Source organism: Vipera ursinii (assembly GCF_947247035.1).
Source record: "Vipera ursinii genome assembly, chromosome: 2".
Taxonomy (NCBI): domain Eukaryota; kingdom Metazoa; phylum Chordata; class Lepidosauria; order Squamata; family Viperidae; genus Vipera; species Vipera ursinii.
This window is the reverse complement of record NC_139513.1, coordinates 56,504,316-56,524,454: the sequence shown is the minus strand read 5'-3', so window position 1 is coordinate 56,524,454 and position 20,139 is coordinate 56,504,316. Positions and strand designations below refer to the sequence as shown.

Here is a 20,139-nt window from a genome sequence, read left to right as displayed (position 1 = left end):
TTGTAAGCATCTTTAGGGGTAGTCCATTATAAGTTTGAACAGCTGCTAAGCAAGTGGCCAAAAATTAAAGAGCTACTTGTATTTTATATACTTGTTTCTAACATTTTTAATATTTACAGAAGAGGAACAAGAATTGTTGCACAGATTATCTGCAATCTGTGACAATATTATGTCACTTATGATAAGTCTCCATGAAGGAAAAACAATGATTCCCCCCCACCCCAATTTAAATTACACTATAGGTGCTTTGGACCACAATTCTTTATCAGCTTTACATAATTGTGAATTACATAATTGTATGTAATGTTGAAGAATACTATGCAGTACTAAAATTTTAATATGTAATTTCTGGTAGTTATAAAATAGTAAACAGAAGTGTTTTGAACTTTTACCCATTACAATTTGCCAGCCCCTGAACGGGTTGGGTATGTCCTGAGATTAAGTGGAGTTCAATAATTCCCAGAATCCTCTCAAGATTCAGGGACAAAGGGGTTCCTGAAGTCTAAAACAGCTGAATACAATAGCATTATAATTAGGTTCCCCCCAAAAAACCACCCAATTATAAACACAATTAAAGCAGCTTTAATTATTACTATTTCAGCAGAAAGGATAATTAATATGTTCATCATTAAAACAATATGAAAGTTATTGGCCACACAATACAGGGCAATGCAGCAGTACACTAAACAATGTCTTATCAGGTACAAAACTTACAATTCCACCATTAAATACCACCACAATAATTAGAATTAGAAAGACACCTTGATGCCTGGACAAGATAAAACATTCTACTTTCCCAACCTTCAAATAAATTGGTAGATCTCTGTCCAACTGATCCAGCAAACAGTGCCACGAAAGCTCTCTGCTAGAAGACTGCCGAAACCTAAAAGAAAATTGTGTGTTTCCAAGGCAACCTAAGCCAAAAAGGAAAGAGGAGAAAAACAGCAAAGGACTATACTGAGTGGGTAATATTTTAAAAGAATATATGTAACTAGCAAGTGCTTCTAACAAATATTTGTAAGTTTTTAAAATGCTCCCTAAATGCCAAGCACAGTTTTAGGTAACTCCATGTGCAGAAATCAAACCTAATATGTTTTACATTGAGAAAAGGGTAAAGAAGCAGACGTGGTGTTTTCTCCTGGAAGACTTTCTACTTGACAAAGTCCAAGTATGATGTTGTCTTCTCTTGTTGAATGGTAAACACAAATACTATTGTTGCAGAAAATTATACCTCTTTTTCTCTGCCAATAAGGGGTGTCCACTGAATAATACTATGGTTGCTGCAAATTGTACCTCTTTCTCTGCCAATAAGTAAAAATCTCTGCCATATTATAATAAAAAGATGTCAAGATGGTGTGCTCAAAGCTTTTCTTGTTTTTAGGTGCAATTCACATTAAAAAAACATACTCTGTGGATACCCCTGCTACCAAGAGAATATAGGTATGCACATGTGACCACTTTGCACTCTAAAGTGGTCACATGTGCATACTTATATTCTCCTGGCAATGATTACTGTCTTTCAGGCATTAAAATGAGAATAATTTGCCTCTTTTCACTGGTTTACTTGGGTCTCCTTTAGATGCTAACTATCTCCAAAAGGACAGAAAGCCCTTAGAAAGCGGTATTACTCCATCTAAAGGAAACCCCATTGTCCTGCCTACTACTGATGTGGAACTGTGATGCTCATTTCCTTCTGCCTAGATCAGGGGTGTCAAACTGCCAGCCCATGGGCCAGTTCCGTCATGCAGAGGCCGCGCCCATCCCAGCTCCAGCAATGCAAAAAAAGTTGTGATACATCGTGACACGTCACGTGATGCAGCGAGTTTAACACCCGTGGCCTAGATGATCTAAGAAGAACCTGCAATATCTACTGAATGTGAGTCGCCAATTAAAATAATTGCAGATTAAAGCTTTGCATCAAAAACTTTCAGGGCAGCACTTTGTAGAAAACACTATTTTAACTTTAATGTGATTTTAACTTCATCTCAAATCAGATGAAACTGGAAATCCATACGCACTTCACCAGATGGAACTTTCAAAAAATATCAAGGTATTTTTTTGATATTCTAAATGCTATAAGAAAAATGAATATATTCCACCCAAAATCTCACAATGTAAATTCATAGTTACCAAGATTCATACTACAAAAGGTTTACACTTCTTATAGCTGCACAGATTTCCATATATAAGAACCCCCCATTTATATAAAATTCTAACCCTGTAAATTTTAAAAGACAAGGTAAAAACAAGCTTTTCTCTTCCTTCAGCATCAAGCTGATAAAAAAAAATCCTTTCACTAAAACCCTTAATATAAAAAAATATAAGTCACCTTCATTACCATTATTATGAAAACATTAGTGGAGCCTCTAAGGAAAAGGCTTGAAAAATTAAGAATTGTCTACAAAATGTTTACCAAATTGCTGACAAAAAAGAAACCTTGTAACCTATATTCCAGGAAAACATCCAAAGTATTTGTAACAACTGACAAGCATTTTAATTTATTTAAAAAACATTTTAATACATTCAGTAATTTATAAACAGTTTTATTTAAGTAACCTTATGCTTAGGTGCCAGCCTAAACTACTACTCCGGGCTAGAGATTAATCTGAATCCTTTTGAATATTATAAAATATTCTTAGCCGCTGGTATCCACAATTAACTAAGATGATGCCAAAATGACACAGGTGCCTGTTCTGATGATTCAAAGTATTTGTGTGATGATGTGATTACAAACATGTAATTTGCTTCTTCCCATTTGCTTCCTATGGATGCCCACATTCTTAATTATCATTTGTAATATTATATGTATTGCCTTCAAAACAGTATAGTCATCTTAAGATAGTCCAAGCAGCCAAACTGTACATAGTTTGAATATATATAAAATTTCTAAAATGAAAATTAAGAAATGTATCATACAAAATACTGAATAATCTCAGTTAAAAATTTGTAATCACTTAAGCCAACAACTACAGTTCATTATGTAAAATTCCAGGTTCAACTACCACAAATACTTTTTTTTTCATCTGCACTACAAGCATGTAATTTTAAACTAAGTGATTTCTAATAATTAAGATATCTGCAAAACTCTTACTTTCAGTGCAAATTGAAATTATTTTTATGGAATGGATGTAAGATGTTTCCAGTACTATATTGTGCACATTATTGAGGAGCAGATCTCACTGATTTCAGTAGGACTTGCTTCTGAATAGGTATACATACAATTGTACCTACAATCTTTGTGTCTAGACATTTGCAGTGTACGTACGTGGTGGGTATCAATGAAATCAAAATGACAGGTACAAAAGTGCAGTTGAAGCCCCACCACTTTTGACATATGTTGCACACATGAAACACATGAACAAGGGGCAGGGCTTTGATTGCCACATTGTCCCCACCATTTTGATATTACTGATCCTCCTCTGGATGCATCTTTTTGCATCTCTACATTGGTACCGTTGAGTTTACACTCAATGCTAAGTTATGGTTTGCTTAACCACAATTACTGACTAGATTAAAACTGGGTGCATTGGCACAACATACTAGGTCATACTTTATAGACTAAATGAATTCTCATAATATGCAATATTAAAAAAAACAAATAACCTTATGGCTTAGTACAATGTATGCCTTAAGCCTACCATCAATATTAGTAAGATTATGTGAAGCATTGAGAGGAAGTTTCTGGAGCAAGCAAAGTATTTCTCAAAATTTCCTGCTGGGAGTATTGAGCCTGCCACATTTCTTAGAAGCTCAGCACGGCCTTTTGAGGCAATGTCTAAGTGTTCAGGGCAGACATGCGCATATGCAGAAGGCACTTCTGGTGGACAAGGCTTCTAAGCTGTGACCCTGAACTTTTAAGAAATGCAGCCTTCTGAATACTACTACAAGCAGTTGTGAAGAAAATCCTCTTCCAAATATTTTACATAATTCTGGCATCCAATTATTGTATACCTTCTAACCCAACAGCTTCCTAGATTTTGACTGTCTGTGAAAGTATACTTATCACTTATACTTCACTTGATAAAACTGAAAGAAAGACAAAATAATAGCTATTGCACATTTCTAGCTAAACAGGAATAACTTATACAAACATATATGTAAGTAACATACATATCTGATTACCTGAATTGGAATCTGGGAAAGACAAATAGCAAATATTGGTTTTCTAGGGGAGAAAAATAGAAGTTACATTTTGGAGGGGAAAATGTATTTTATAAATGTCTTCTTAATGGTTTTACTCACCTCTTTATCCGTAAGTTTTGAATGCTGTGGATATATTACCTGTGAACGAGAATCTCTATCAGTCCAGAAACGAAGGTACTCTTATTATCACATAGTGCACAGGACCAGGTACCAATATGACTGGGCCCTTGGTTATTACCAAAAAGGAACATACACACTGCTAACCTATATTCCTACAGTAATTCAAAGATACCACATATTCAACACCAAATGCCTCCAATAAGATTTTTCTAAATTAATATTTCCCCAAGCAGTTCCAACAACAATCATGTCAAATAAAGACCTGGCATGCTTATAACCTATTTTCCCTGGCTTCCTTACACAAATTAATACTTATCCTTAATTATTATAGTATTTTTTAAAAAGTGTTAAACTGTCATGCTTCATTTATTAAATCTATAGCATTCTTCTGATTTATAAAAATATCTTTTACTCTAACTTGGGCTCCAAACAGTTTTTTTTAAAGGGGGAAGCTGGAGAAATGCTTTTTTGGGGAAGTGAGCCATCCTGTCCCTAAGAAAAGCAAAATCCAGTTGTGGAAATTAAGAGGATAAGGGAAATGGATAGAGAACCGATTAGACTTCTGCAACTTGTTATAATATGTATGGAAAATTCCAAATGTGCTCATCAAATCCAAAAGCTCACCAACCTGGGTCCCTAGGCTACTTAATGCCCAAACTCTATGTTCATGAATGTTGTTGAGGAAAAAAGTGTTATGAAATTGTGACTTGTCACAAGATGTTTATAATTTCATTAAACTCTAACTTAAGATCTATTTAGTAAATACATGTCGCAATTCCTTTTTCTTCTAACAGCTCTCAGAACTATGGAATACTTAATACTGGGTTATTATTTATTCAATAATAATAAAAATAAAATAAATAATAAAAAAATAATAAAAAAATAAAAAATGGGGTTAACTAATCTATTTAGTATGTGGCTGAAAATTATAGCAACTGAAATCTTACACATTTGGAGGGCATCAGGTTAGGAAACATCACTATACTACAATCTTAGTGATACAGTCCGAGAAAACTGTATACAGTTTTCAATTTGTAACATAAATTTATGGAGACATTTCAGAAGTACAGACCAGGGCAGATAAGAATGGTAAGTTTAACAACATAAATGTCAGTCTACGTCTATCAACACTAAGCTGCATTGAATAAAATTACCCTTTACCCCTATTCCTTTTCAACAACAAAAGCCATGGTTTTATTTCCAGCTAGGCCAGGCCAGAGCAAACTCATGTTTAGTAAACTCTTAAGGACGGAAATTAACTAGCCTGATGCATATATTTAACTCCTGCCACATGCTCAATTACTCCTATTTGAAACAAAACCTAACCACAAATATTAATATTTGTGATTAATATTAATCACAAATATTAGCTTAATACAAGTAGCAACAAACGGAACATTATAGTTTCAATGTGGCTTCTAGGCAATTCATTTGCAACCGCATATTCATTCAAATCCCAGATTATCTTTCATTTTCCTGTCTTAACTGTTCCATTCTTCCTTGGCTATTCTTATCTCTTTAACTATTTAACACATGGTATGAAGGCTCGGAAGGCACACAATTCAGCAAAGACACTGAACAGTCATGACCAGAAGAAATGGGAGACCTGCAAACTGCTGCCTCTGTGATTGCACTGCTTGTCCTGGGAAGTTAAACACACACACACACACACACATACACAAACATCTATCTGGAAGGCTTAATAAGCCTTAATTTTGGAATAAACCATCAGCAATGAGATCCAGTGTGTGGAGTTCTTCACGCAGGTACCTATATTTCTCAGGGATGTCTCTAAAAATTACAGCCATTCTGAACACCACATTTGGACCAACAGCCATATAAATAAACCAACATTACATAAGTTGCCATTAAGCAACCTGGAGCATTTTAGAAGGGCAGAAATGAAACCCATAGGTGAATCTATTTGAAAGGGTTTTTAAAAAAACCTGTTTATTTTCCAGCCTGCATGAAAACACTGCTTGTATTAAAAGACCTGCGAATGAAAACCCCAGACAGAAAGGTTAGTTATCATTCAATGGCAAGCGGAATTCTTGCGCTAGAGTTGTTTGTTGCACCAAAGGGGGAGAAGAAAGAGCCTCTTCCCGCTTTCTGGGCGCCTATCCTCTGCAACCCACCAAACGTCGTTCGCCGCCGCCGCCTCCGCGGTCCCCATCTCCTAAAAAGCACAAGGCAGAAAAGGCCCTCCTGGCTTTCTGCCCCGGCGACCTTCGCCTAGCCCGCCGTCCCTGGCTCGCCCGAGGACCGGCTGGCACGGGCGGAACACCCGACCTAGCCCCCTCGCGGCGCGGCGTGGCGCGTCACCCACCTCCACAGCTTGGCCGAGCTCCAGATCAAAGCCCACCACGCACACGCAGTGCAGCCAGGCCGAGAAGCGGTCCCAGGGCAACACCGGCGGCGGCAAGGACGGACTGGGCGAGCCATCTTCGGCTTCCTCCGCCCCTGGAGAACCCGCCAATCCTCCGCTTCCGCCCTCGGCCGGCTTCTGCAGCGACATGGCGGGTCGGCAGGGTTGCGGCGTCGGCTCCGGCACCGCCTCCGCCGCAGTCTCTACACCCGGCCGAGCTCCTCTCCTCCTCAATTTAAGAGGCGGCGCTGCCCCTTCCTAGCCCCGACTCCAGAGGAAGCAGGACCGCATGACGCACGTCTCGTTGGGGCAACCCTCCCCCACTCTCTGTGGGAAAATCCACAGCGATTCGAAAGGAGGGACGTGGAAGAGTCCAAATTAGTAATGCGGGGGGGGGAATGGAGCGAAGGGAGGGGACTAAAGTACAGTTGCGCGGAGGAAAGGAAGTTTCTAAAGCAATGTGGTAGATACAAAGGGAAGATGTTGAAAGGTTCTCTCCCCTCCCCCTTTTATGGAACGCAAGATTCTTGGGAAACAGCAAGGGTGCTATGGATGCAGAGAAATGTCCTTTTTTTCAGCATCCCAGTTAAGTTCAGTCCAGAACGTGCGGGTTTAAGAACTGGTTTCTTAAATTGGACGCATTGGTATTCCAGCTTGGAGGACTGGAAGATCCCGACAATTGGTCTAGTACAGGGGTAGGCAACCTCGGCTCTTTTATGACTCATGGACTTCAAATCCCAGAATTCCTGAGCCAGCCAAGCTGGTTCAGGAATTCTGGAAGTTGAAGTCCATGAGTCATAAAAGAGCCGAGGTTGCCTACCCCTGGTCTAGTACCAATGAAGGAGAATATTTGTAGCTCAGGGTTGAAATAGGGGGGTCCTTGGTGCTCTCTGAGCTTGCTTGCTTGCTTGCAGATTTTTCATTACCCTAGCTGGGTAACATCATCAGTGCTACTAAGGAGTGTTGTCAGTTTATATTCTGGTGTCTTGCTTGTCTGTCTGATGATGTTACCTAGTTAGGGTAATGAAATGTCTGCAAGAAAACAAGCTCAGAGAGCACCAAGGACTTCTCAATTGATCTAGTTCTCTGCAGCAAGACAGACTTCCTCTCTCCACTCTTCTGATGCTTTATAAATGGATAGGACTTTTCACTGTTGATGAAATACTGTGCTGTAATTTAAGTACCAGGGACGCGGTGGCGCAGTGGGTTAGGATGCTGAGCTTGTTGATCAGAAGGTCGGCAGTTTGGCGGGTCGAATCCCGAGTGCCACGTAACAGAGTGAGCGCCTGTTACTCCTCCTAGCTTCTGCCAACCTAGCAGTTCGAAAGCACGTAAAAATGCAAGTAGAAAAATAGGGACCACCATGGTGGGAAGGTAACAGCACTCCGTGCGCCTTTGGCATCTAGTCATGCTGGCCACATGACCACAGAGACGTCTCTTCGGCTTTGAAACGGAGATGAGCACCGGCCCCTAGAGTCGGAAACGACTAGCACGCATGTGCGGGGGAACCTTTACCTTTACCTTTAATTATGGTAAGTACCATGTTGTTTTCTAGGCTTCGTTTGGTAAAGCGCATCAGTATCGCAGCTACAGTTATTTACTTGCATAGAAGATGGTTTTGTGAGGCTAAAATCCATATTAACTGAAGATTGCTTACTTCCTGCTTCTTCAGGCCCTACATGATACAGTTAGTTTTCTAATAAAATAAATGGAACTTGTCTTTTAAGCTTTCTGTTTGGTTTTCCAAGTGGTTAAAATGTGAAACACTGAATTGTGTGCTACATGAGCCATTTATTTGTATGGCTTGGGCTTAGAGTGCTGCATCAGCAAGGCTAGTCAATTCCTAAACTATGTTTGGGGCTCAAGCTGCTCAGGGAATCCACTCATTTGGTTAAAGTTTTCATGCTGCAAAACCGTCTACATGATATTCTTGGTTTATTCAATAAACTAAATTTTCTAGATTGCCGGGGTACATTGAACCATAAATTAATCATATTGTCATAGCTCAGAGATGCATAGCATTATTTCCTCTAGTTTTTCTACATCATTCCTGAACAGTCGGTTCGGTTAAGACAATGGCTGGCTCAGAGTTTTCATTTATATGGCTGAGGCACTTTTCTAGTGCAAGTCACAATCACTTAGTGATGTAGCAATAAGCATGTTTAGGGCAATTTCCCCTGATTTGTGGCCATCCTGGATGGGCCACTATATTCAGTGCTGAATTTTCCAGAAGGGCATCCTCATTCAAGGTTTAGTAATTGTATCTGTGTCATTTAAGATTAAAAGTTCATGTAAACGTCAACCTAAATCCCATAGTTGGGAAGGGAAATAACTGATTGTGGGATAACTGGAAATAATTGACATCAGCATAGAAGCACTATGAGAGAATCTTCCTGTGGTCTATAATAATATGTTGTAAATAATAGTGACTATGAGTAAGAAACATGGTTTTGCTTCATGTGTACTTCGCATAATGAACTTACAAAATCCTATTTTAATGAATGGGACTTGGAATTCACTCAAGGATTCCACTGTGGGTGTATCTTGGCTCAAGAAAAATTACTATTGCAAGGTAACTTGAAATTTCCTCCGTGCATTGATGGAAATGAAGCTTCTTTCAAAATAACAGTATAACAGAGTTGGAAGGGACCTTGGAGATTTTATATAGTTCAATCCGCTGCTCAAGCAGGAAATCCTATGCCAGAGTTCCCCAACTTTTCTGGCTTTGCGGCCCAGCCAATGGAGGGGGGGGAAGAGGGGATAGTTCTGTGCTAGCAGCCGGGACAGCACGCACTCGCCCACTACTCACACAAGTGGGGATGCATGCATGCATGCTCACCACTTCTTCTGCGGCCCAGGTCCAAACGGCTCAAGGCCTGGCAGTGGGCTGTGGCCTGGAGGTTGGGGACCCCTGCCTTATAGCATTTCAGACAAATGGTTGTCCAATCTTGTAAAAACCTCCAGTGATGGAGCACCACCACAACTTCTGGAGGCAAATTGTTCCACTGATTAATTTGCTCCTCATATAAATGACTACAATTTTTGAATTTTTGAAATGAAAGTGGTACTGGATCTACTTGGGTTCACTTTATGCAATTAATGTTTTTTGCAGTGCTGTACTGTCTAAAAGGCTTTTTTTCCCTTTTGTAATACCAATGGTGTTTTTTTAAGCAAAATTAATGTTTAAAAAACAAACAAAAAGTGTTGGCCAAAGGTTCTAGGATACTATCTAAAATAACAAGTCAGCAGCAAGCTGATTTTGGTTTCTGCATCATGTGACACCATTCAGATGGCTTACCCATTGCTGGCACCAGATGGAGCTTAATGTTTACTATGAACGTGAAGTGTCAGACGATAAAAAGAGTAAGGATTCTAAATACTGAAATCCATTGATGAATGAGAACACCAGGTTAAGCCAGGGATTGTTTACTAAGTCATGTGTTGAATGCATAAAACACACTAAGATAAAGTCATGTAATGTGAACTGCAATGTGTGAATCCAGTAAAAATAAATTATAAGACTAAATTATAAAAATTTATCATCCAGCATACAAATTGCATTAAATAAATCTGAACAAACAAAACTATTAATGGTATAATAAAATGAAATGTATATTACCAGTGGTGGGATTCAAATATGTGAACAAACGGTTCTCTGTGTGGGTGCCGATTCTGGAAGTCCATTCTGGGCTCGGGCAACAAAAAATTAGCTACTGAACTAGTGTGAACTGGCTGAATCCCACCACTGTATATTACAGGTATTTTAGTTTTATGATAATCCTTCTAAAATTGCATTCATGATGCATTATAATTCTTATTATTGTTATTAATTATATTTATTCTTATTATATTTATTATTATTATTATACCCGATTATTAGACTTTCTGGAATGCAGTTTAGTAGACAGGAATTTTTATAGCAATAATAATTTATATTTCTATCTTTCAATCTACTTTTTTATTTCAAATTTTTTTGCCCGTTGATAATCTTGCATATTTCAATGACTGAAATTATTAAATAGCTGGGTCTTTAAAAGCAACTTACAATCAAAAGTCAAAACTTTACAATTTTAAACATATGGCTGAGATCCATTACTGTTACATCTTTCACAAGGAGAACAAGGATGAGCAGTGCCACAGATTGTAGTTGCTAAGGGCATACTGTAGTCCAAAACATAGACAGGCTTGGGAGGAAGAAGTGGGAAGACTCAGAAAGTTAACAAAATTTGATTTACTTTGAAGTTTGATTTTAAAATGATTATAATTTAATGTAATTAAATGCAATTAAACTTATTACTCCTCATGTACTTCATTTATCACCGTGCAGTACAGACAGACAATGTGAATTTAAAAAGATCCCCTCCCTCCTGTGCAAAGCTCAACTTTTCAATCTTGGATTGTCAATTCTAGCTGAAACCAATCCTAGAGACTCTACACATTACTCAGTAGATATGTCTAAAAAGTAGATTAGCTGAGTTAATAATTATGTACAAAATCAGTAATTGCTTGAAGAGAAACATCTTGTTTCCATAGTTCCTTTCACCTGGCATGTATTTACAAGACCTGGCTAGGCCTAGTGGGAGGTGGCCCTCTCAGAAATATGCCCAGCTAGATTTAGGGTTTGGCAGGAGCTGAGACCCCAGGGCAGGGGAGGAAGGGTAGTGATTATAATCCAGGAATCTCTGGTAGCCATCAGGGGCCTTGCTCCACAAATTGTTGGTTGTGAGACCCTGTTCCTGAAGTTAGGCTCTTGGGAGCAATTGGGATTGTTGTTACTATACCAGCCTCTCTGCTGCATAGCAACTTCCATGCCTAAATTCCTTAGGACATCTCAGGGCTGTCTGTGGTGTTTCCTAGGCTTATGGTTCTGGGGTACTTCATCCCAAGGACTTCATCCCTGGGGTGGACATATGAAGCAGCCCAGGAGTTCATGGCCTCCTTGATGGCCCTGGGCCTTTCTTGGCTTGACTTGGGACAATGGCCTCACCCCAGACCTGGTTTTCTCATCGGAACAGTAGCAACGTGACCTGGGGGAAGAGCTTTCCTTAGTTCCTCTGTCATGATCAGATCATGCCCCAGTGACTTTGCGGCTCTCTTGGACTGCCCCCCTGTGTAGGGAGGCTGGACTTCCCAGTGAGGCTAGATTCATTTGACTGGTTTATCCCCAGCAACTGATGGAACCAACTGAGCTTCAAAGAAAGCTGGGGAAAATAGGTGCTGATCTGCTATATCATCCTTCAGAGGCCCCAATGGATGTCTGCAATAGGGCGTTGGCCGGAGCCTTAGAAAAGATTGTGCCTATGTGGCCTCTCCTAGCCCATCACTCTTGGTTTATTGAGGAGTTGACAAGGGTCGAGAGATGCCAAGAGCATCACTGGAGGAAAACAAAGAATGAATTCATCTGAACACGAATTAAAGCTGCTTATAAGGTTTACCTCGTGGCAGTAAAAGTGGTGAAGCAACAATACTTCTTCACTCTTACTGCATTCACAGCTGTCACTTAGCAGCCCTCTTTAAGGTCACCTGCACTCTTTTTGGAAAGGGTGACTCAAAGGAGGAATTTTCAGGCATCTGGAAGATAAAATTGCTCAGATTCATTCCTAGTTGGATACCAAGCATGGTGCAAGTCCTGTGGAGATGCCCAGGGAGCAGACTTACCCAATTATCTGGAAATGTTTTGATTTTGTTGGATCTAAGGAAATAGACAGGGTGTGGCAGAATGCAAATACCACCACCTGCATTTTAAACCCATATCCTTCCTGGCTGATTAAAGCCACCCAGGAGGTGTCATGTGTGTGGGTCCAAGAAATAATGACTTCATCCTTGTTGGAGGAGGTGTTCCCAGCTCCTTTTAAAAAGACACTGATATGCCTCCTACTCAAGACTCGTATCACTGGTTCCTATCCTTCTGAACAATTGTCACCCTGTCTCCCACCTCCCCATCTGTATCCATGAGTTTATCATCTTTGGTCTTGGATGAGGTTCCATTACTCTAGAGAGATCTGGTGCATAACTTGTGGGTCCTCTTGAACTCATGGCTTCGGCTTGAAAAAGTGGTGGCCATGGCTATGTGGGCCTTTGCTCAGTTTCATGTTGTGCCCCAGTATTGCCTTTCCTGGCTAGGGAGGCTCTCCATTCAGTCACTCATGTCCTTGTTATCTCCCATTTGGACTATTGCAACACGCTGTACATGGGGCTACCCTTGAAAAGTATCTGAACTCTTCAGCTGGTACAGAACAAAACCGTGCGAGCTGTATTGGATGCCCAAAGAAGAGCACATGTAGGATTTGTGTTCTACGAACTGCATTAGGTGCCAATTTGCTTCTGGGTCCAATTCAAGGTCTATAAGGCCCTACATGGCAAGGGGCCAGGCTACCTATAGAACATCACCCTGTCCCACTCAATCAGTCAGGGAAGATATGCTGCAGAGCCCATCAATCAAAGAGTTCTGATTGGCAGGATCTAGGAAGAGAGCTTCTCTGCCATTGCCCCTATCTTATGGAATATTCTCTCCCTGGAGGTGAGGCGGACTCTTACTCTCCTGGACTTCCAAAAAGGGGTTAAAAATGGCTCTGTGACCTTGCATGGGGAGCAGTCATGGAATTGATTGATGCCATAAGATCCTTTCCTTTGCCTTTGTCAATTAATTTTCAACAGGATTTAATTATTCTTGCCTCGAAAATTTTTAAATTTTTAATTCTAAAATTTTAACTAGCATTTTAATTTTTATATACTGTTTTATGTTTTGTTGCTATATTGTGCACCAATCAGAGTCCAGCTTTGAGGGAGATGGGCAGTTCAGAAATGTGAAATATAAACAAATAAAATAATATTTAACAAAGTTTTCCTTCAAAGTGGGTAGTGTCAAATCTTCCCCTCCCTGAGTATATAATAATCTTGTCACAGTAATCATGTATTGAAATAATCTTCAATAGCTTTTTTCTAGCTTTTTATCCATTAGTGCTGAAGAGAATTGTTAGCCTCCTACATTGTTCTGGAATTGCTCTAAATTTTAAGCAAAATTCTTTTTCTGTCAGTTCCAGTAATGCCAAATTGTCCAAATCTTTCTCCCTCTCTCTGTTTATAACTTCTGCTTGCCTTCCAAAACTTCCACTGTGTCAGTTACAGTATTTGTTTTAAGGTTGTAGCCAGTTGTACTACAGATTTGTCAATCTTCTTAACTTTTCTCAAAACTTTTATTTTTGCAAGTCCTTCTTCCATTTCCTTTTTAACCACTGCTGTCATTTTTTGCCAAATTTTTCAAACATTTTTTGAAATAAATCTGATGAAATGACCTCATCTGCAAATTGTTCTAGTGAACCCTTGCCTCCTTCTCCTAATTTAGCAGCTTTTCTTGTGATGGTCATTGTGAGAAGCAAAAGTATGTTGACTGCTTCTTAAATTCTTGTTTTATTTATTCAAATTTTAATGACTGACTGGGCTTGTACAATGCCTTAAACTATAATTCATCGTCATCGTGGCTGGGTTTGTATAACTTGCTAAACTAAAGCAAGACCACATATTAAGTTACTGTGATATGCGAACCAGCTTATTGATATGCACACAAGTGTGTGTGTGTGTGTGTGTGTGTTTGTGTGTGTACACAATCTATTGATTACTGTATTATACAATTCTAGTTTTAGCACTCTGAGATGCATTTGGCCAAAATATTTCAAAGGGACTTTTTTTTTTAACTTTTCATAAGTCAGCCTAAAAGTATTTTTTGGAAATCCATAGCAGCTTGTTACTCCTAAATCATCTTTAATGTATGTATCTTATCTAGGTATTTTTTTTCTTTCTGAAAGGATAAAAATAAATATATCTCTGCAAAAATGCTGATATTTAGTGGCAATGTGCCAGACAGTAGCAAAGTCTAACTAGATTAATGTAAGCAGAACTGGTTGTCTATAGTACAGTACAGATTTTTTTATATAAATTATTGCCTAAATTCAATATTTCCTTCTGTAGCAATTAATTTGCCTTAAGTCATATGGAGCATAATACTTTTAAGTTAAGAACTTAACCTACCTATTTTTGTACAAGCATTATGAAATATTGCCATTAATTTAGAATCTAAACACTGAGCTATTCGATTATATATTTTTACATTTTAATCTACCTGACACACAAAGATTTACACTGAATTTTCTTCATAGCTGACTATAGCTGAATATAAACTCTAGAACCTTTTTCAGATGAGATGGTGATGCTCTTCTTTCTTTTATCATTTATTTGTGTGTGTGTGTCTGTGTGTGTGTGTGTGTTTAAAAAAAAGGAGAAATGTTGTAATTAAGCAAACAGGAAAGAACACTTCTATCAGAAATATGTACTCGGATCAGCACATCTGGGAAACATCCATTCATCAAAATATGTGTTTTGTATAAATAAAAACAACAGTGCAAGATTTGTATACTTCAAAGCAATTTTATTAATCTTTTTTGGAAACAAGCATGTTTGCTCAAAATTCCATTAAGACAACACCAAAACCACCCAAATTCAAAAAAATTTTTGGCTACATATTATAATACTTTAAAATGCACTGCTGCAAGTAGGAAAATCTAATTTATACACATATTGATGTTAAAAATTGTATTAAAATAATATTAATAGACTGAGGAGGAATTTTTAATTAGGGGTTCTTTTTAACTGACTACAGGGTTAATTTAATACTTTTTAATTTGTTCTTAATTTTTGTATTTTGGATTTTTAATTCCCTGTAAACCGCCCTGAGTCCTCAGGGAATAGGACGGTATATAAATATAAATAAATAAATAAATAAATAAATAAATAAATAAATAAATAAATAAATGTTTAATAAGGGAAAAACAGGAAACAGACTAATTTTTAAAATTTGCCTTTAAATGATCTTAGTTAACCACATTAAAATTAAACCAAACATTTTCAATTTCTGCAGAACAGAAGGACTTTTTCAGAAAATGTGATTAGCCAGAGGGGGATTTATCTTATTTAAGAATAATATGTTTAATTTTATGTTCCTAAAGAGGTCCAATTTCTATTGCCAACTTATCTGTATGACTGCTACTATGGATAAGAACTTTCAGAATTGACTCCTGATTTAGTCACTTGTTAAATATATGTAAATTACCATATATTCTAATTTCCACAAAGCTATCAGTATCACCCTATCTTCAAAAACATTTTTGAACCCTCCTGCAAATGTCCTCTCTTCTGCTAGCCACACAGTCCTGGGAACTGCTAATGGAATACTATGGAGTACCTGCTAATGGAAGGAATGCTAGCTGCCTAGTATTCTTCCAGTTGACCAAAAGGGAGAACAAGGATTAGTAGCCAGCTGGGACCCATACCCTATCCTCCTTGCTTTGCAGCATTTATTTTTCCATGGGATAATGATCAAATGCTGCTTAAGCCATTCATCTGATTAGTGTGGCAGCTTCCTAACAGCTGATGGATTGGGAATCCAGGCAAAGCTGATTTCCCACATTGAGAAACTACTTGTCCCAAGTTCCAGCAGAGCACATTTCCTATTTCAGCCAAATTATATAATTTGAAACTTATATACAATTACGGTACTTATTGTTACCACCTTCACAATGCACACTTGGCTCTCTGATATCATCTAATGCAGGGATCAGCAACCTGAAACAGTGAAAGAGCAACTTGGAACCGGCTCCCTCACAAAAGGAAAAACTGGGAGCCGCAAAAAATGTGTGCACATGCGCGTACATGGGCGCATGTGCAGAACAGGGTTTGACTGAAGAGTGGAGCCAAGGTGAGATATGCACCTACCCTGCATATTTGAATTGATTGGTTGAACTTTTTTAGTCCCACTTTTTTTTTTTTTGGACTGCACATGTCAGAGGACTGGGAGCTGCAGGAGACGGCTGAAAGAGCTGCATGCGGCTCCGGAGCCGCGGGTTGCAGACCTGTGATCTAATGATTGCCCAGATTTTCCCAACCTAATATGATAGTCCTATATTGTATTGGCTCAACCTGAAAACATTGTTTTTTTGTTTGTTTTTTATTTTCCACATTTGTTTATTAAGACTGACACAAAACAAAACCTGTAAAAAAAACAACAACCGGTTGTTTGAGGCTTTCTTTTAATAACAGATATAAAAAAGTTATTTGCTTTCTCTTCCAGGATCTGGAAACAATCTTACAGATGGATTCTTACAATGGCATCATAAAACAGGACTGGTTCTGGGTATTTTTTTACACATTTATCCCATTGTAATCACAGTTATTTTAACCCATTTGGACCACTATTGTTTGCTTGAAAACTTTGACAAAATAACCAGAACTCCCATGATGTATGATCATGAACAAAACAGGTTAGTTGTCCTCCAACCCCCACGAATTAGTTGTTTTTAGCTGGTACACCAGGTAAATCTTTTATTTTATAATAATGGCACATTCAGTCAGCTGTGCTGTTTGAATTCAGCTAATATACAAACTTAATGAAATTTTGAGTTACTGTTGGGAATCATAAGAAAACCAAATTTTGTAGCTTTCTCTTTGTCAATGAAGTAAATAGTTTTGCTAGCCAGTTAAAAATTACCTTTAGATGGGTGTTTGATTAAAACTGTTGAAAGAAAAATCAACAGGTCCAGTTCCAAGCTGGGAGTAAATAAAATGGAGATGCTGGAAATAAAATGGAGGCTGGCTATTTGCAAAGAAGGTTTAATGATGAGCAGAATCACCAGCAGCATGTGGTTCTGGGACAGCTGACCAAATGGCTGAATCAATGGATGGATCTTTATGGGGCTCTGAGACATTGAAGTGGAAATAGAGTATAGTAGAGCAGAACAGAACAGAACAGAACAGAAAACAGAACAGAACAGAACAGAATAACAGAGTTGGAAGGGATTTTGTAGATCATCTAGTCCAGGGGTGTCAAACTTCCAGCCTGCGGGCCAGACGCGTCATCAGGAAACTGCACCCACTCCATTGCCAGCAATGTAAAACAAGCTCCGATACATCATGCGACGTCGTGTGACGTTGTGAGTTTGACATGTCTGATCTAGTCCACCCCTCTGCCCAAGCAGAAGTCCCTACACCATTTCTGACAGATGGCAGTTCAAAAGGGACTAGATTGCCATGTTTCTGGTTTATGCAATGAGATGGGCTCTTGTGTCTTTTGCTAGTCTTGTGGTGAGTTAATCCTATTATGTCCTAATGGTCATGTCCTGTTCTTAGATTTTAGGTAAATTCTTAATACCTTCAGCTGTGGGGATGAAGGCATTTTGCTTATGAATGATTTGCCTCAGTCTTTCTGAATTGCCAAAACTGCATTTCTCAGGGCTGGCCTCCTGAGTTTCTCCTGGGGGCAGGGGCTGCCTTTAAAATTTTTCTCCATTATTCCTTTGGGGAAATATAATATTCTACCTTTTTAATATTCCCCAAAGTATTTCCTTCTCTAGAAGGGTGGGTAGGTGCTGGCTTTCAACAAAACTAAATGGGCAGTTATTTTATTTTAGATATTTTTATGATATCTCACTGTTCACAGATGGGCATATGTATCCCAAATTAAAATAACTGATATATTGAATTTCAAACTAAATGTCTATCTTTTCTAAAATTAGCTAATTATCCTGAGAGTTTGAGACAATTTAATTTCATTCAAATTTTCCTATATTTTGACATGCAATATATGGAGTCTCCTTATCTTACTGAGATGACTACCGTATTATGTTAATCTCTTTATCTTATAATTCTTGGAATGGGTGGCAAACTTTCCTATCTGTTTTCACAGCTCCACCTGAATGAATGTGAACTAGCTATTTAATTGTAGCAAACAGCTACTGAGGATAGCAAATAAAAAACTGTTAAACAACATTTACCTGTTTTTCCACATTGGATATTATAATTATATTCTACATGTGTCATAATTAGCTTCTTTAAATCATAGAATATGAGACTCCAAATTCTTAGGAATGCCCTTAATTACATGTGTAATATTTTTATTTTACTAAAAATATATGTTTCAGATAACTTTTTAAATAATAAAGCTGTTTTCCTACAAAGAGCGTGAGTGTATTTCTGTACCAGGGGTCCCCAACCTTGGCAACTTTAAGACCTGTGGACTTCAACTCCCAGAACAGATCTTAAAGTTGCCAAGTTTGGGGACCCCTGCTCTGTACTTTATCTATATCAAGCAGGAATAAGGGATTGTGTAGGTGCCACAAAGTTTGGTCCAAGATCTCATACAGGTAGTCCTTTACTTATGATCAGTCACTTAGTGACATTCAAAGTTATAATGGACCTACCTGGGGACTACTTATGACCTGAAGTCAAGGTTCCAATGGTTGGGTTCCCCTTGCAGTCCCATGACCAAACTTCATGCATTCAGCAACCAGGTCCTATTTATGTCTGTTTGCAATGTCCCATGGTCATATGATTGCAGTTTATGATGGTTTGCCAACATCTGGCATTTTCTTCCGCCTTTTGGCAAAACCGCACCCAGAGCAAGTCATCGGCTCACTTAACAACAGCAATGTTTGCTAAATGTCCACTGCAAAAACAGTCATAAAATCAGGTTTGTCAACCCATTTTTATGAATTATGACTCTGATGAGTAGGCTCATAAGTCAAGACCCACCTACTGTATTGTTTGTGTTTTATTAGTAACATGAATGAATAGAAAGAATGCTTATCAGAAATGCAGGCAATTCAAAACATAGTTGGAGAATAGTTAATATTCTAGAAGATGTTAAAAGTGAATTTACAGGTTGGAGAAATAGGTTGAAAGTAATAGAGTGGAACTTAAAACATACCAAAAGAAAGAAAAATATGAAATGTACCAGGATATGCAAAAAGAAAGACCTTGGGTAGTTTGAACACTAGCTGAATACAAATTTGCAGTGTGAAGTTACTGCCAAAAAAGGCAAATGCAATTTTAACATGTAGCAATAAAGGAACCGTTCCCAGATCATCAGTAGAAAAAAGCCAGCTCTTTTCTCCATTAGTGGGATCCCACCCTGAGGACTGGTATCCTATTCTTGTAGTCACTGTGCAACAAAGTTGTATGAGGAAAGATGGAAAGAAGCATGTGCTGTTGTGCTTAAACCTTTATGAAACCTTTTGAATTTTCAATATTTCTTTACTGTCGTGTGATCCAAATCGTAGTCAAGGTGTAAATACAACCAACATGTATGTAGGAGATGACCAGGCTGAGCCAAAGGAGGGGTCAAATGCACCATTAGTGTTGAGTCCCTTTGTGCCAACAAGAGATCTGAGTCCAGCCCACCTTCAATTCCGTCGACTGTTAGCTATCACCACCTCACTTTCACCATTACTAATTCAGATTCTTCTAGAGAGCTTTACTATGCAATAAAGCTATATATTCATTTGAACTGCCTGGACTCCTGATTTCCTGTCCTTGACAATGTATTTGTGATGATTGCAGTGTTCCGGGGTCACATGACTGCATTTGGGCCTTCCCAGCTGCATCTGACCAAGCAAAATCAATGGGGAAAGCTGGATTTGCCTAAAGACCGAAGTGATTCATTTAACAACTGTAGGGGGAAAAAA

General features: G+C 38.5%; 1 protein-coding gene across 1 annotated transcript in view; it reads right to left on the bottom strand.

The window, feature by feature from the left end:
• Positions 1–6,943, bottom strand: part of DENND6A (DENN domain containing 6A) — a 34,889-nt gene extending 27,946 nt beyond the window's left edge. Inside the window, exons 1-4 of the mRNA XM_083351610.1 lie at positions 6,590–6,943; positions 4,243–4,281; positions 4,123–4,165; positions 802–914 (exon numbers count right to left, since the gene is read on the bottom strand). Coding sequence (XP_083207736.1) covers positions 802–914; positions 4,123–4,165; positions 4,243–4,281; positions 6,590–6,778 — 384 coding nt within the window. The 5' untranslated portion in view covers positions 6,779–6,943. The remainder of the gene's footprint in view (positions 1–801; positions 915–4,122; positions 4,166–4,242; positions 4,282–6,589) is intronic.
• Positions 6,944–20,139: the final 13,196 nt, after the last annotated feature.